We start from the raw sequence: 18,237 nt of genomic DNA, 5'->3' as shown, positions 1-18,237 counted from the left end.
CCTAAGATCCGGCGCCTCCAGTGTCGTCCTGATCTAAGGGACAGAAAGAGGAAGGACTCAAGTCTCGCTTTAGCTAGACCACCCCCCCAAAACGTTCAAGCACCCAAGAGGTGATCCGCTGTTATAGCGGGCAGAATATAACACAAACATTTTCAAAAAGAGAGCAGTTTTACTCTTCCACTCGAACCAATCCAACCCCTGTCTTCCCGGGCCGAGGCATGGCAAGCCATCCCCGGAGTGTCAGAGTGGGTTCTGGGGATAATAAAGCGAGGCTATACACTTCAATTCACTCGAAGACCCCCACACTTCAGCGGAGTGGTCCCCACTTCGGTTCAGAGCAGAGACGCACACGTCCTGCGCTCCAAAGTGAAGAATCTGCTGGAAAAAGGAGCCATAGAGGTGGTTCCTCCGGCCCAGAGCGAGTCAGGCTTCTACAGGTTCCTATCGCAAATCCGCCCAGAGGACTGGTTCTTTTCTCTGGACCTGAAAGACGCCTACTTTCACATCCAAATAGCCCCCCATCACAGGCCATTCTTGAGATTCGCCTTCGAGGGAGTGGCTTATCAATATACGGTCCTTCCCTTCGGGCTGTCCCTGGCTCCACACACTTTCACGAAGTGCATGGATGTGTCTCTTTCCCCTCTGAGGCAGAAGGGAATCCGCATTCTCTCCTACCTCGACGACTGGCTCGTTCTGGCCCAGTCAGAGGCGGAGTCACTATCTCACAGAGCCCTTCTCCTCAGCCACTTAGAATGCCTAGGGCTCAGAGTGAACTTTGCCAAGAGTGCACTGTCCCCCAGCCAATTAGTCTCGTTCCTGAGAACAGTGTTTGACTCGACTCAAATTAGAGCAGTGCTCACAACATAACGCACTCTGACCATACAGCAGCTCGCAGCCTCCTTCAAGGCTAGTGACTCTCGCCCCCTCAAGACATTACAGAAGCTGCTAGGCCTTATGGCTGCAGCGTCTCCAGTGCTACAGTTGGGCCTGCTAAGTATGCGAGCCCTGTTCCTGCAGGAGGAAGGTGGTTTTGACAGATGCTTCCAACACGGTTTGGGGAGCACTGTGCGAAGGGAAACCGACGTTTAGCCATTGGTCGAAAGCAGAGAGAAGTCTGCACATCAACTGCCTCGAAATGCTGGTGGTATGGCGGGCCTGTCAAACCTTCCTACCAGACCTGAGAGGACACCATGTCCTGGTCCGTTCGGACAGCATGACTGTGGTGTCCTATATAAATCACCAGGGGGGGCTGTCCTCGAGGCAGCTCCTTGTGCTAGTAGAGTGCCTCTTGGAATGGGCTCAGCTCAACCTGTGCTCGCTGAAAGCAGTGCACGTTCTGGGCAAACTGAACAAGGGAGCGGACATGTTGTCACGGAGCAAAATCCCCTCAGAAGAGTGGATGCTTCATTCGCAGACGGTTCAGAAAATTTGGGAAATCTTTGGCAAGGCAGAAGTAGACCTCTTCAGGAGAAAAAATTACTTTTTCCCCATAGCGTCTTAAGCAAGACACAGTACTCGTTCCTGTATCTCAGGGAACCGAGGTTACGTTTGTAACCGAATACGTTTTTATCTAGTTATCTTTCACACTGCTGCAACCACAATATTTCTTCCATTCTTTCCTTCCTATTTTTTCCATTCCTTCCTTTCATTGTTTCTTCTTTTTTCTTCTTTCCTTCATTCCAAACTCTGTAAATTACCATAATATTGACAGATTGACGTTTCTGGTAAATAAACCATACATTGTTCAAAATAAAGGTTCCAAAATAGTTGTGAAAGGTTCTTTATGGAATCATTTATGCCAATAATGTTCTCGCAAGCAATGGCTTTCTGTCTTTTTGCAGTAATATTTACCATTGTTTAACAAAATTTGTGTGGTTAAAATTGAGTCATTTTCAGTAGTAAAGATTTCTCTACAGATTTTGCAGCAGGTTCAAGTTGATCACAAAGATTCACCTCGCTGACCAACAGAAGGCAGGGTGGAGTAATCGCGTCATCTCCTTCAGAATGTTATAATTGGTCCAAAGCAGACTTCTAAAGCAGATGTCAGTGTGTCTTGACTTTGTAAATGCTCATATGGAATCTTATGCTTTGTTCACGTATAGCATCAAAATGGCAATTTACTGGTAATTTTGCCATTTCTCATCTTAGAAAATTGCCAGAAATGAAAGATCCTGTTCAAACGATCTCAAAACGGTAATTTACCAGTCATTTTCCAACAAAGTTTGTACATGCAAAAGCCTCTCATGTTCTCCTCCTGACCTTCATTCTTTTTGTATCCTCTTTTTATTTTCTCCCCTCTTGTATATGCTCCTTCCTTCTTCCCTTCTTAAATTATTTAATTCACTGTCCCTTTCTTTCCTTTATTAGTTCTTCTTTCTTTTTTCCTGCATAGTTCCTTCCTTCCTTCTATCCATCCATTTTCTTTATTTTTTTCCTTTTCTGTCCCTTTCATCCCTTCATTGATTTTTTTTCTTTCATACTTCTTAGCCCTTTCCTTCAGCTCAACCTGTGCTCGCTGAAAGCAGTGCACGTTCTGGGCAAACTGAACAAGGGAGCGGACATGTTGTCACGGAGCAAAATCCCCTCAGAAGAGTGGATGCTTCATTCGCAGACGGTTCAGAAAATTTGGGAAATCTTTGGCAAGGCAGAAGTAGACCTCTTCAGGAGAAAAAATTACTTTTTCCCCATAGCGTCTTAAGCAAGACACAGTACTCGTTCCTGTATCTCAGGGAACCGAGGTTACGTTTGTAACCGAGTACGTTTTTATCTAGTTATCTTTCACACTGCTGCAACCACAATATTTCTTCCATTTTTTCCTTCCTATTTTTTCCATTCCTTCCTTTCATTGTTTCTTCTTTTTTCTTCTTTCCTTCATTCCAAACTCTGTAAATTACCATAATATTGACAGATTGACGTTTCTGGTAAATAAACCATACATTGTTCAAAATAAAGGTTCCAAAATAGTTGTGAAAGGTTCTTTATGGAATCATTTATGCCAATAATGTTCTCGCAAGCAATGGCTTTCTGTCTTTTTGCAGTAATATTTACCATTGTTTAACAAAATTTGTGTGGTTAAAATTGAGTCATTTTCAGTAGTAAAGATTTCTCTACAGATTTTGCAGCAGGTTCAAGTTGATCACAAAGATTCACCTCGCTGACCAACAGAAGGCAGGGTGGAGTAATCGTGTCATCTCCTTCAGAATGTTATAATTGGTCCAAAGCAGACTTCTAAAGCAGATGTCAGTGTGTCTTGACTTTGTAAATGCTCATATGGAATCTTATGCTTTGTTCACATATAGCATCAAAATGGCAATTTACTGGTAATTTTGCCATTTCTCATCTTAGAAAATTGCCAGAAATGAAAGATCCTGTTCAAACGATCTCAAAACGGTAATTTACCAGTCATTTTCCAACAAAGTTTGTACATGCAAAAGCCTCTCATGTTCTCCTCCTGACCTTCATTCTTTTTGTATCTTTTTTATTTTCTCCCCTCTTGTATATGCTCCTTCCTTCTTCCCTTCTTAAATTATTTAATTCACTGTCCCTTTCTTTCCTTTATTAGTTCTTCTTTCTTTTTTCCTGCATAGTTCCTTCCTTCCTTCTATCCATCCATTTTCTTTATTTTTTTTCCTTTTCTGTCCCTTTCATCCCTTCATTGATTTTTTTTTCTTTCATCCTTCTTTGCCCTTTCCTTTTCTTCATTATTCCCCTTTTCCTACCTTATTTCTTCCTACATTTTCCCTCTTGCCATCCATCCATCCTTCCTTCCTTCACCGTCCTTTTATTCCTGTCATTTCCCTTCCCTTCCCTTCCCTTCATTCTTCCTTCCATTCATCCATCCATCCTTCACTGTCATTTTCTTCCTTCCTTTCATTCTTTCTTCCTTCCTTCCTTCCTTCCTTCCTTCTGTTGTATGTATGTTATTTTCCATCAACCTTTTTTGTAATGTTTTTGTCCCACTCTTCCTTCAGGCATATGTCATGCTTTGTTCATTCTACTGTACATTTAGTCTTTCTGTGTCCACTTCCTGTCTTTTTTCAATGCCTGTTTTTGTGTTCCATAAAGTTCCTCTGACCTTGCTCTCTCCCTATCCCCTTTTGTGTGACATTTCTCAAAGTCAAATGATCAAGAGAGCAATAAAGCTATAAATACCTTCACCTGTCAAATGATCCACTGCCGAATGTCATATTAATAGATTTGTTAATAGATTATTTGATTTAATAAACTGCCAGGCTTGTATTTAAGACTGTTAACTCCTTAAATGCTCATTCCAGTTTGAAGGTGATTCTAGTCTAGTATACAATCTCTGTTGTAACAAAATATGGGGTAAGTTAAGACAATTTTAAAAGCACAAATTCCATCATAGACTGCTAGAAAATCATTTTTAAACTCATTTTAGTACTACAGTGAAGACAAATCAGTATGATTTTAATCATTATGAGTTTCCCTCCTCTCCTGTCTCACAGGCATCAATTTAGTCTAATGGATTCTTAGAGTTTGATATACAACAAAATGTATTGACCCTGTCAAAAAAACCCTGTTATTATGCCTGAATCGGATCATGCATTCATTAGGCAATGTCATATTCCTGCCAATATTGCATCTAGCTTAGGGCTCTGTGATCTTTCTCAACAAGCAAAAACACCCACCACAAACAAATAACATAATGCAACACTCTTGTTTCAGTTAATAATAATACTAATGATTCCTCTCTGTTTTTCTATTTTCTCATAATGGTTTTTGCTTCTGTATTGATCTTCTGTCTTAGCTTTGTCTGAATCTGCTGGCCAAGGCAAGTTATGCTTTATTTAATTTACCACATCACTACATTTTCTATTTAACCATATGTACTTATATTAAGCCAATGGCTTCATGTGTAATTTCTTATTGTTTTCCATCAGATGGAAAAGAGAAGGGATTGGAACCATTTGTATACGGTAAGAATCAATACTTACAAAGCTTACACAGGTCAATATTTACTTGCATAACAAAGGATTATGTCACTTTATAAGCAACATACTTCTCAAACAGCAAGTACCCAAATATAGAGGAATATAGGGTAATAGGTATCTTGGCTTCTGTTACCTGTATAGTCACACTTCACACAGTCATATTCATCTGTGCCTTCAGAATGCAATTACACCCTGATGCAGCATATCAAAATTAGGTCTACATTTTTTTTTTAACACAGTATTTTGATAATCTCCAGACACTATTTAATATCTGAAAATTTGTGAATAGACCTGAGTGACTTGACTAATTATATGGTAGTCGATGAAAAATACAGGGCAAAGTGTGCTCCGAAACATTGTGTATCCACTCAAACCACATTTGCAGCATACTGTACGTAAATAGAGCCACACATGTAAAAAAGTTCACATCAGATATGCTGTAATCACATCACACTCCTTAGGAACTTTGAGATGACACTATAAAGAAGAGAAAGATTAGAAAATGCCACTACGATTGTAGATACTACATCAAACTGTTCAACCAGATGGGCAGTTGTCAGGGAAGAAACCAAAAGGCCAGTTTCTATCTGACAGAGCTCCAGAGGCCTTTGGCTGCCCAGACATCAACAACCACTTCAGCACTACACAGGTTTGGCCTCTTTTGGAGAGTGGCTAGAGGCAAGCCACTTCTGAGTGAGGCCACAATTACAACATCATGCCTCGAGTTTGCTAAAAGCAAAAACCTGACAGATTATTTTGGAGTAACAAAATTCAGAAACAAAAATTCAGCTTAACACCCATGGATGGTGGGAACTCAGTGGTTAAAGTTACAATTGAGCAAGGTACCTTAACTCCAAATTGCTCCAGGGGATTTTTTTGGAAATTGGATATTGAATTTAAAGAGCAGGTCATCTGGTATTTTAAAGTGTCCTAATATTGTGTGGCAGTCCCCTACAACAGGTTTAAATGCATCTAAGGTCAGAAAACATTGTAATTTTATCAGAATATACATTTAATATTAGAATCATTTGCCAATGATTTCTAAACGGTGTGTTCCAAGCAAGTTCGGAGCAAACCCTTCCCTTCCATAAGCCTACTCTGCTCTGATTGGTCAGCTGGCCAAGCCTGCTGGGATTGGCACAGAGAGGAGTCCTTGAGCAAGTTAGCGAGTGCTACCATTGACAAAGCACCTTTGCATAAAACAATAATATAGTGCTCCAATCCGTTCTTATAATAATGACATACAATACTAAAACACTTATGCAAGCAAATGCCCACAGCTAAAGTTAAGCTGCTAAACTGTGGACACTTAAAACAATAATGGTGGATACGTTAGCCGAGTGATAACATACATTTTGTAAACCAAAATATGTCTACTGTAATGTTTGAAGAATGACAGAGAAAAGATGCTCTTTGTCTTAACTTTTTAATAAGAACAGCTGTATCACAGGCGCACCAGCCTAACTCGCTCGTCTCTCCCGCATTAACCCTATAACTGCCGATGCAGCAAAATAAACAGCAATTTCACAATGATTATAAAGTCTGTGCGCTACACTACATTCTTTATTATTAAATGAAGTAATTAGAACAACGTCAGTCTACATTAATCGACACATTCTTAGGAAATAGTGGGTTCAAAGCGACTTATCAGAACTACTTCAGTAAGACAGTAATATCGTGCTTTACCTGGAAACCTAAAGCTGCACTAGGTGTACATCACATATTAGCACAAAAACACACTAACTAGCGGAAGTGTTTGTGGGCAGGTCAGACTCTGTTCGTATTTCGCGGGCAGGCGGGGATTATGCAAATGTGTTACCCAGTGACATATACCGGAGACAGGCAAAAGATTCGAAAATATGACGACTCTTTAAGGCGATTCAGAATCGATTCTCTCTTTTGGTTTGCTAAAAGCAAAAACCTGACAGATTATTTTGGAGTAACAAAATTCAGAAACAAAAATTCAGCTTAACACCCATGGATGGTGGGAACTCAGTGGTTAAAGTTACAATTGAGCAAGGTACCTTAACTCCAAATTGCTCCAGGGGATTTTTTTGGAAATTGGATATTGAATTTAAAGAGCAGGTCATCTGGTATTTTAAAGTGTCCTAATATTGTGTGGCAGTCCCCTACAACAGGTTTAAATGCATCTAAGGTCAGAAAACATTGTAATTTTATCAGAATATACATTTAATATTAGAATCATTTGCCAATGATTTCTAAACGGTGTGTTCCAAGCAAGTTCGGAGCAAACCCTTCCCTTCCATAAGCCTACTCTGCTCTGATTGGTCAGCTGGCCAAGCCTGCTGGGATTGGCACAGAGAGGAGTCCTTGAGCAAGTTAGCGAGTGCTACCATTGACAAAGCACCTTTGCATAAAACAATAATATAGTGCTCCAATCCGTTCTTATAATAATGACATACAATACTAAAACACTTATGCAAGCAAATGCCCACAGCTAAAGTTAAGCTGCTAAACTGTGGACACTTAAAACAATAATGGTGGATACGTTAGCCGAGTGATAACATACATTTTGTAAACCAAAATATGTCTACTGTAATGTTTGAAGAATGACAGAGAAAAGATGCTCTTTGTCTTAACTTTTTAATAAGAACAGCTGTATCACAGGCGCACCAGCCTAACTCGCTCGTCTCTCCCGCATTAACCCTATAACTGCCGATGCAGCAAAATAAACAGCAATTTCACAATGATTATAAAGTCTGTGCGCTACACTACATTCTTTATTATTAAATGAAGTAATTAGAACAACGTCAGTCTACATTAATCGACACATTCTTAGGAAATAGTGGGTTCAAAGCGACTTATCAGAACTACTTCAGTAAGACAGTAATATCGTGCTTTACCTGGAAACCTAAAGCTGCACTAGGTGTACATCACATATTAGCACAAAAACACACTAACTAGCGGAAGTGTTTGTGGGCAGGTCAGACTCTGTTCGTATTTCGCGGGCAGGCGGGGATTATGCAAATGTGTTACCCAGTGACATATACCGGAGACAGGCAAAAGATTCGAAAATATGACGACTCTTTAAGGCGATTCAGAATCGATTCTCTCTTTTGAGAGACAATATCTTTATTTATCATGCACATTTTTGATTAACAACTTTGCAGATTGTTTTCATTTAAGGACAGCTATGTTATAAACTGCAAAATAGTTATTTTTCAAAAACCCATATCACCAGCTCTTTAAGTATCTGCCTACTAACTAATAACCAACACTGGCCTGGGGCGTTCTGTTGCATTGAAAGTTCGGGGCTAGAAACCAGAAGGTTGCATATGTGTAAATGCATGAGAATGACTTATTTCATTCAGCTAGAGATCTGTGTCTAATGTAAAAACAGTTAAAACAATGATTTTAAGACAGACAGTGATTCAAAGTATATGGCAAATCGTCTCAGGTTACGTATGTAACCATGTTTCCCTGAGAAGGGAACGAGACACTGCATCCTCTAGAGGTTGCTATGGGGAACGCCTTCAGCGTGACCGGTGTCTGAAGCATACATCTAAACACGACTATAACATTGGCCGGCGACAGCAGTAGACGTGATGTCATCAACTGGCGCGACCACGGTAGAAAAGGGCACGGGGAGAACACATCATCCGCTTCTTCATCTGAAGCTTTGACTGGCTCCCTCCCAGTCAAACTTGTGCGTGCGATTTAAAGGAACAGATCTTTGGTAGCAACACCCTGCTCAGAAATGTATCAACAGAGATACATAAGTTGAGTGGAGCCCAAGGCAAGAACTGGGGCTTAAACCAACTCAGAAAAAGGGAATGAGGCTGACAGCGCGTAACCCTTACCATACAGGATTTTAGAAAGTGCGCATAATGCATAGCATGCACACTTACCACAATGTGGATTTTAGAAAGTGCACAGAAGCTCAGCACGTGCACTTACCATAGCATGGATTTAGAAACACCATTGCTTAAGGGGTAACCGAGTCTGTATTAAACCAGCCTAGGGACCCTACATGACTGTGGAACACTCACAGAACAGAATCCGAAGCATCTGCTCACAGAAGCCTAGAAGGGAGCAGCGCGCTTGCAAGAGGCCTCACTTCATGGTGAGGGGAGCACAGCTAGCTCACTTAACAAGCAACCCGCCGGAGAGGCAGGAGATGGCCCAGCTGCCTGGCATGATTGCTATCCGAAGCTCAAAAGAGCGGAGGCCCAACTTAAAAAATAGAAGGGGGACTCAGACGCTCAGATCGAGAGGGGTGTGCTCATATGAAAGCCCCAAGGGCACTGCTAAGCTCGACCCACAAGGAGAGCGGCTCAACAGGGAGGCGGAGAGAGCTGACGACCTGAGGCTGCTACTCAATGGAGCTCAAACGAGTGGAGGACTCGATGAGGGAAGTCCACAGACGCTCAATCGGGAGCGGCAGGCTCAAGACAACCCTCTGATGTGAGGGGAGCACTGCCTGGCTTGACCCAAATAGCACTGGGGTCCGGACCATCATTAGGTAGTTCTATGAGACATAGAAACTAGCCAAAACATCATAGGTCCAGCATAAAAGACTGCAATGCAAGTGCAGGAGGCTCCTACCTAACCTCAGTCAGGAGGGAAGATTTTTAGGGGAATTAAGGGAAGGAAGATTAGAACAGATGTAATACTCTCAGAGGGAGGTGAGTAGATGGGTCAAGTTTTACTCTGGTCCAGACGAGAGCGTTGAAAACGCCTAGTCTGGATCAACTCCCTCAAATCTTGCCTGTCACCCTTAGACCCACACCCCTTATGAGCCCTACCCGCAGGCGGGGGAGGGGAGCGAGTCATGACACTAGTCTTCTGAGCCCGCCTTCGATCCTTAGATCGAGACGGGCCAAGACCCCTTTGATATTCAGGCTCAGACCTGGACCTTCATAGAATGAAGGATTTAAAGGCAGCCGAGCGCGTCTTGGCCTCCTTAAACTTATCGACCACCGTCTCGACGGAAGTGCCGAAAAGCTCAGAAGGGAAAACTGACGTGTCAAGAAGAAAGCCCTTCTCTTTTGACCCGATATCCGCCAGATTCACCCACAGATGTCTCTCCATAACCACGATGGCCGCCATGGATCTGCCAATGGCAGTGGTGGCCAGCTTAGTGGCATGGAGAGCAAGATCTGTGGTGCGACACAACTCAGCCAACTCATCAGGGGATAGACCCTGACCCTTATCCAGGTCTTTCAGCAGATAAGCCTGATAAGCCAGAAGAACCGCCATGGCATGCAACGAGGCTGCAGCCTGACCTGCTGCCGCGTATGCCCTGCCATTCAAACGAGATGAGTAGATGGGTCAAGTTTTACTCTGGTCCAGACGAGAGCGTTGAAAACGCCTAGTCTGGATCAACTCCCTCAAATCTTGCCTGTCACCCTTAGACCCACACCCCTTATGAGCCCTACCCGCAGGCGGGGGAGGGGAGCGAGTCATGACACTAGTCTTCTGAGCCCGCCTTCGATCCTTAGATCGAGACGAGCCAAGACCCCTTTGATATTCAGGCTCAGACCTGGACCTTCATAGAATGAAGGATTTAAAGGCAGCCGAGCGCGTCTTGGCCTCCTTAAACTTATCGACCACCGTCTCGACGGAAGTGCCGAAAAGCTCAGAAGGGAAAACTGACGTGTCAAGAAGAAAGCCCTTCTCTTTTGACCCGATATCCGCCAGATTCACCCACAGATGTCTCTCCATAACCACGATGGCCGCCATGGATCTGCCAATGGCAGTGGTGGCCAGCTTAGTGGCATGGAGAGCAAGATCTGTGGTGCGACACAACTCAGCCAACTCATCAGGGGATAGACCCTGACCCTTATCCAGGTCTTTCAGCAGATAAGCCTGATAAGCCAGAAGAACCGCCATGGCATGCAACGAGGCTGCAGCCTGACCTGCTGCCGCGTATGCCCTGCCATTCAAACGAGATGTATCCTGAAGGGGTTTGGATGGCAGGGAGGGAGCCTTAAGAGAACATGTCTCCCCCAAAGAGAGATAGCAGGCCAACATCTCTTCAACAGGGGGCATCTTCTCATAACCATTCTCACGCATACCCTCGACGCTGGCATAACTAATATGCTGGAATCTATGGATGCGAGACGAGAATGGATTTTTCCAAGCCTTCTCGATCTCTACATAAAGATCGGGAATAAATGGAAGGCTCACCTAAACTGGAGGGCTATGGCTAGAAATAAAATGCTCGTTGAGGCGGCCTCGAGGCGTCACTTTCTTGGCCTGCTTCCACGGCAAGTCAAGCCTCGCCGTGGAGCGATCTATAACCTCAAGCAGCTCATCATATGCGGGGCAGGAGAATTGGGAGGACTCAGTCTCGACTTCTTCGTCCTCACTTGACATCTCCTGCTCATCCTGGCTTTGAGCCAGCACAGCACTAGCCGCTGGATCAGATGATGTAAGAGAGATGGCATCATCGTCCAGCAGCTCACTCTCGTCTGTGACTGATGAGCGTGAAAGGCAAAGTCCCTTTTTCAACTCATCAGCCAAGTCCGTCTGCGATCCCCACGAGCTCATTTTCCTCCGTGCCTCAGCAGCGGAGGGTCCTGAACCACGAGGAGCTGGTGCTGTCCCTCCTTCCTCGAATAGAGAGACAAATGAGAGCGGCACTTTTTCATAGGAAAACGCTCACAGTGCATGCAAACTGCCCCCGCGAGGACATCATGCATGTGCTCTTCGCCCAAACACAAGACGCAAAGATTGTTTGTGTCATCAGGTGTCAAATAACGAGGACACAGATCCACACACTTCTTAAACACCTTACTAGTGCTCACCATAGTAAAGAAGAAGAATTGTTCTTACCGGAAATGCATGCTTCAAACAAAGCTGTCCTTGAAGACGAAGAAGAGGATGATGTGTTCTCCCAGCGCCCTTTTATACTGTGGTCGCACCGGGTGATGACATCACAGGCTGTCGCCGGCAAATGTTATTGTCGTGTTTAGATGTATGCTTCAGACACCGGTCACGCTGAAGGCATTCCCCATAGCGACCTCTAGAGGATGCAGTTTGAAGTTCCCTCGGAAGGGTGGCTTTTATAATCCTCAGCCAGATCCCAAACTAAAATTGCAAATCTATGGTGACAAATATCTATACTGTGTATCTATATCTTGTGAAAAATGATTGGAGTATAGTTTGTATAAGAAGATACTATTTCAGTCTTCCTACTTTAAAATGTCATGTTTAATTCAATGTGTTACTTGCCATTTCTGTCTACATAGAATATTCCAGGTTTTTTAATAATTTTAGTTTTTTTTCAAATAAAAATACATTTCTTTATAACTTTTAATTAAAATGCAGTAAATAATTATACCTGATAAAATACCATTTAAAGTTCCATCCTACATTAATTTTTTTATCTTTAAATATCCTGTTTCATCTGAGAATGTTGCACTATACAAGTAAACTGGTTTGCAAACTGAAATTGTGTGTGTGTGTGTGTGTGTGTGTGCGTGTGTGTGCGCATTTTCCACATTAAGGAATTTTAGTCTGTCTGTTCTTTGTCTTTAGTGGAGGAAGTCAATTTGAAGCTTGTGATCACTGTCACATGTTTCCATGTGGCGGTCACGCTGTGCATCTCTTTTGACCATTATTCTTGATAACTTGCCCCAAAATTGGACTTGTTAATGTGTTCTTTTGTGTTAATGTTGAAAACTGTTCTGTGACAGGGGCTTAGGTTTAGGCTTGCTTCAGAGAGGCTGGGGTCCGATTTATGACATCCTGTTGTCAGGGGCCTCTGTGGAATTTTTGTGACTCCTCGTGCCTCAACTCGGTTCTGACCAAATCTTAGATTGTCTGATTCGGTCTGATATCCTACACTACATTTATTTTTTTATCTTTAAATATCATGTTTCATCTGAGAATGTTGCACTATACAAGTAAACTGGTTTGCAAACTGAAATTGTGTGTGTGTGTGTGTGTGTGTGTGCGTGTGTGTGCGCATTTTCCACATAAGCTTGAGTCTTTCTTCAAAGAAAAAAATTAATCCAAAAATTGTAATTCTTTATTTCTCAACCAGACTATGAGAGTTTGAGGATCGGGGGTCTGGCGTTTGCTGTGGTGCTGTTTGCTCTGGGAGTGCTCCTTATTCTCAGTAAGAAACATTATTTTTAATTCATCATCTTCATTCAGAAGCTAAATCGTGCCGAAATTAGTCTAAAACAAAAGAGATCAGAGCACAATAGCTAAACTGAGCTGCTGCACAATATATAACTATACAGCAGTGCTTTTATTCAACTGAGCATTAGATTAAGTTTTATTATGAAATAGAGATGCACGAATGTCACACTCAGTGGAAGAGATATAAATGAAGACATGCTTGCTATCAACATTTCATTCGGGTTACAGAAATAACATATGTAAGGGATTATTATCCCAGTCATTATCACAAAATAAAACCCGACAGGTCGTTTGTATGGTTTGACATTCATCCGTTTGATCTAAATCGTTTTGCTTGTGTGCACCCTGCAGGCCGCAGATGCCGCTGCAGTATCAACCAGAAGCCCAGGTTAGTCATATACAGCCTCTTTTATTTGCTGGCATGTGTTGCATGTGTTTATAACCATCAGTTATAATTTTCTTTGTACTATATGTTTTCTCAGGGCTCCGGGAGATGAAGAAGCTCAAGCAGAGAACCCCATCGTTTCCAAGGGTGAGATTCAGTACCATCTCTTGTAATACACGTTGGTCATCTTTAAGAACAATTTTAACTGTTCTTTTACTATTCTTCGTCATAAAGCCAAGGAGACCCCTAAAGCAGAGAACTGAAACAATCCAGGTACAGAGACTTTCCTTATGAAAGTGTGATTATGGAATCAGAAATGACCAAAAATGCAGAGAGCTTGCGATATTATGTAATATCGGCTTTATTTCTTCTCAGTGCTGTTGAACACATAGCTGTGGCGGAACGACTTCACTGATGCTGCGGATGCTGATGATGATGAAGCTGATTCCAGACCATGGCTATGAGAGGATAGAGAGGAGACAGAGATTTGTGGGGGGAGGCAACTATGACTTGGATTTTTAATGGGCCAGTGTCTTGTACGTAGACCTCTAGTCCTGTCACGTGAACAGTAACCGTATCCGTCTTTTCGTCCGTGCTCTTTTGCAACAGTCCGTCTCGAGTGAGTTGTTTTAGCAAAATTAGCCACTTTCTGCAGTTCATTCTTAACATTTTTGGCTCCCTCCCAGTCAAACTTGTGCGTGCGATTTAAAGGAACAGTTCACCCAAAAATTAATAATCTCATTTCATACTAAACCTGTATGCAGTTATTTTTTTTTATGTTGAACACAAAAAGAGATAATATTAAATATTCTTATAGCCCTTATTATATAATGACAAAACCTAAGAAAAATATTAAAAAAAAAAACACCATAGTTTTAATTTTTGGATGAACTGTCTCTTTAAAACAATTTTGTTTTAACGTCCAACAGTGAAAAACAATTACTATTATTGTTGATGAGACCACTTGTTATTGTTATTTGTGTCGCACCTGCTGTTTTTTTTCTCTTGTAGATTGTATAGATTATATGCACACATATTTAAAGTATTTAATATAAGTAAGTATTGATTCATATGTGATGCAGAATATATATTTGAATATACAGTGTATGCATGTGTGTATGAATAGATCCTGTAGAGCTTGTATGAATGTGTGTGTGTGTGTGTGTGTGTGTGTGCATGTACGCCCACATTCAGGGCTCCTCCTCCCGACAATCTTTCAATCATTTTACCCAGACCAAGCACAAAAACAACACAGTGCCACCACTGTACCACACTGTCCTCTGATCAGCTGCAACACTGCCAGGCTCAAAGCCCCCATTCGGACCCACAGTCGAAACGTCTGCGGCCTAAGAGCGAGACCGCAGAAGCAGTTCACTTCACCATAGTGCCACAAACCTGTGTCCTTTACCTTTACTATCACACGTCTTCTGTAGCCTACGTATTCACTTTGTTAAAGGAATAGTTCACCCAGAAATGTAAATATTTTATTATCGTCTACTCGCCCTCATGTCATTAAAACTTAACAAACAAGATGGTTGTCATTGTTATGTGGAGCACAAAAGGAGATATTTTGCTGAATGTCCAAGCAGCTGTTTTCCATACAGTAAGGTAAAGCATAAAGTATACAAGCGCATTTGCAGACTGAACTTTATTTGTTTGCGAATGCAGTTAGTAAACACATGTGCACAAGGGAAGTTTCATTCTTGTTTAGTGTCTGTGCTATGTCTATAAAAGTTACGAGCAAAAAAAAAACTGTTGTGTTTTGAAAGTAGTTTCTTATTTGACGGTGAAACAACAAGCCAGGACAGTGTTGCCAACTAGTGGACAAACTAAACAGTGCAAAATATGCATCTAGAAAAACATATAAATAATTTTTTTGGGGGGCATATTGAGTAGCATTTGTATAACACAGTTTTACTACAAATACCATGGTTACACTATGGTTTTTGTAGCAAAACCATGGTTAATTTGTGTTAACCATGTTTGTTTGTTTTTTGTAGTAAAACCGTGGTTCATTTTCGTAAGGGTGGGACTTTAGTGCAAACAAAAAAAACTTTTATATTAGTTTTATATTATAAAACTAATATAAAAGTATGTCATATGACTTGTATTTCATATGATGATATATACGCAAGGAACAGACTGAAATTTAAATAATTATTTGCTGAAAATCTCCAATGTAGCTCTCAAATCTCTTTCGGCGTTCTTCTACGTTAGTGTGCACATTTTGCGTGATCAACTCTGCGCCATATTTTAACGTAAGCCAATGTGAATGAGATAGATAGGAAGGTTTTCAGCAAGCGACTTAAATTTCGATCTGACACTTCAGAGCTATGGTGAACTTGGCTTTCAAATCACATGAGGTTGAGTAAACAATGACAGACTATTGATTCTTGGGCAAACTAACTCTTTAATATAATTTGTGTCGCACCTGCTGTTTTTTTTCTCTTGTAGATTGTATAGATTATATGCACACATATTTAAAGTATTTAATATAAGTAAGTATTGATTCATATGTGATGCAGAATATATATTTGAATATACAGTGTATGCATGTGTGTATGAATAGATCCTGTAGAGCTTGTATGAATGTGTGTGTGTGTGTGTGTGTGTGTGTGCATGTACGCCCACATTCAGGGCTCCTCCTCCCGACAATCTTTCAATCATTTTACCCAGACCAAGCACAAAAACAACACAGTGCCACCACTGTACCACACTGTCCTCTGATCAGCTGCAACACTGCCAGGCTCAAAGCCCCCATTCGGACCCACAGTCGAAACGTCTGCGGCCTAAGAGCGAGACCGCAGAAGCAGTTCACTTCACCATAGTGCCACAAACCTGTGTCCTTTACCTTTACTATCACACGTCTTCTGTAGCCTACGTATTCACTTTGTTAAAGGAATAGTTCACCCAGAAATGTAAATATTTTATTATCGTCTACTCGCCCTCATGTCATTAAAACTTAACAAACAAGATGGTTGTCATTGTTATGTGGAGCACAAAAGGAGATATTTTGCTGAATGTCCAAGCAGCTGTTTTCCATACAGTAAGGTAAAGCATAAAGTATACAAGCGCATTTGCAGACTGAACTTTATTTGTTTGCGAATGCAGTTAGTAAACACATGTGCACAAGGGAAGTTTCATTCTTGTTTAGTGTCTGTGCTATGTCTATAAAAGTTACGAGCAAAAAAAAAACTGTTGTGTTTTGAAAGTAGTTTCTTATTTGACGGTGAAACAACAAGCCAGGACAGTGTTGCCAACTAGTGGACAAACTAAACAGTGCAAAATATGCATCTAGAAAAACATATAAATAATTTTTTTGGGGGGCATATTGAGTAGCATTTGTATAACACAGTTTTACTACAAATACCATGGTTACACTATGGTTTTTGTAGCAAAACCATGGTTAATTTGTGTTAACCATGTTTGTTTGTTTTTTGTAGTAAAACCGTGGTTCATTTTCGTAAGGGTGGGACTTTAGTGCAAACAAAAAAAACTTTTATATTAGTTTTATATTATAAAACTAATATAAAAGTATGTCATATGACTTGTATTTCATATGATGATATATACGCAAGGAACAGACTGAAATTTAAATAATTATTTGCTGAAAATCTCCAATGTAGCTCTCAAATCTCTTTCGGCGTTCTTCTACGTTAGTGTGCACATTTTGCGTGATCAACTCTGCGCCATATTTTAACGTAAGCCAATGTGAATGAGATAGATAGGAAGGTTTTCAGCAAGCGACTTAAATTTCGATCTGACACTTCAGAGCTATGGTGAACTTGGCTTTCAAATCACATGTGTGTGTGTGTGTGTGTGTGTGTGTGTGTGTGTGTGATATAAATGTGGTTTTTACAAATACTTTTCACAATAAAAATTTTCTTTTTTAATAAAATGTTTTAAAATTTTAAAATAAAATGTATGTAAGAGACAATAAAAATAGCATAAATAAATTGTGAAAGTGTGCTAATGTACTGTATTTGTAATGCATTTTTTATAAAAAATAAGTCAAGAAACACCCAACAACTAACTATATAACTTTATCGTTAATGGACATCAGTTACATTTAATTTTACCACTAAATGCTATAATAGAGACATTTTTGACTCATGTGGTTTTCATTTTTATTAAAGTTGATCAATATGTTCCTCACCTCATTCCCCCCTAATATCTTTGGCAGGTTTTATTTGATTTATTTATTTTATTTTATTTTTTGCAAGTTGCCTTTGACTTGCTCACTGGGCAATTAAGGCATTACTTCCTTTAAAACGTCTTTGAAGCAATATATTCTGAAAGCGCTATTCAAATAAAATGAAGTGAAAACCTATACCACTTCATTTGCAGCCTGTGTTTGCATGTTATTTTAGGTGTTGCAGTTCAGGGGCCCGTTCTTCGTACGTCGCTTATTACATCCGAGATGAAACATCACATCCAAGACGATCTGGCTAATTCGGCTCTTCGAACGCAGCTGTTGTTGATGATTAGTATGGCTGGATTGAGTTATCTGAGATAACTGCGCGTTCATGGGTTGGTTTAAAAGGGGCTATGTATCGATACTCGTAACCACGATCAGCAATGCAGCGATTGGCTGGCGGCAAGACAGCAAAGTAATGACATCATATAATTAAAAAAGACACCTGACGAAAAACTTTTATAAGGAAACAACCAAGCGAACAAAACTACATACATGTTATAATAGATAAATGAAATGTGCAATGTTTTTATTTTTATTTTCATTTTTTACATGATTCCCAATTATTTATATTCACGATTTCTAATATTTGT

The 18,237-nt window shown here is 40.9% G+C and overlaps 1 protein-coding gene across 1 annotated transcript in view; it reads left to right on the top strand.

The window, feature by feature from the left end:
* Positions 1–14,218, top strand: part of LOC107574918 (FXYD domain-containing ion transport regulator 6-like) — a 17,826-nt gene extending 3,608 nt beyond the window's left edge. The window contains exons 2-8 of the mRNA XM_016261344.1: positions 4,769–4,792; positions 4,902–4,937; positions 12,964–13,038; positions 13,416–13,452; positions 13,547–13,596; positions 13,684–13,722; positions 13,825–14,218. Coding sequence (XP_016116830.1) covers positions 4,769–4,792; positions 4,902–4,937; positions 12,964–13,038; positions 13,416–13,452; positions 13,547–13,596; positions 13,684–13,712 — 251 coding nt within the window. The 3' untranslated portion in view covers positions 13,713–13,722; positions 13,825–14,218. The remainder of the gene's footprint in view (positions 1–4,768; positions 4,793–4,901; positions 4,938–12,963; positions 13,039–13,415; positions 13,453–13,546; positions 13,597–13,683; positions 13,723–13,824) is intronic.
* The last annotated feature ends 4,019 nt before the right edge of the window (positions 14,219–18,237 follow it).

Source organism: Sinocyclocheilus grahami, unplaced genomic scaffold (genome assembly GCF_001515645.1).
Source record: "Sinocyclocheilus grahami isolate Dianchi unplaced genomic scaffold, SAMN03320097.WGS_v1.1 scaffold2388.1, whole genome shotgun sequence".
Taxonomy (NCBI): Eukaryota; Metazoa; Chordata; class Actinopteri; order Cypriniformes; family Cyprinidae; genus Sinocyclocheilus; species Sinocyclocheilus grahami.
The sequence above is the reverse complement of the archived record's forward strand: the minus strand, read 5'-3'. Positions and strand labels throughout refer to the sequence as shown.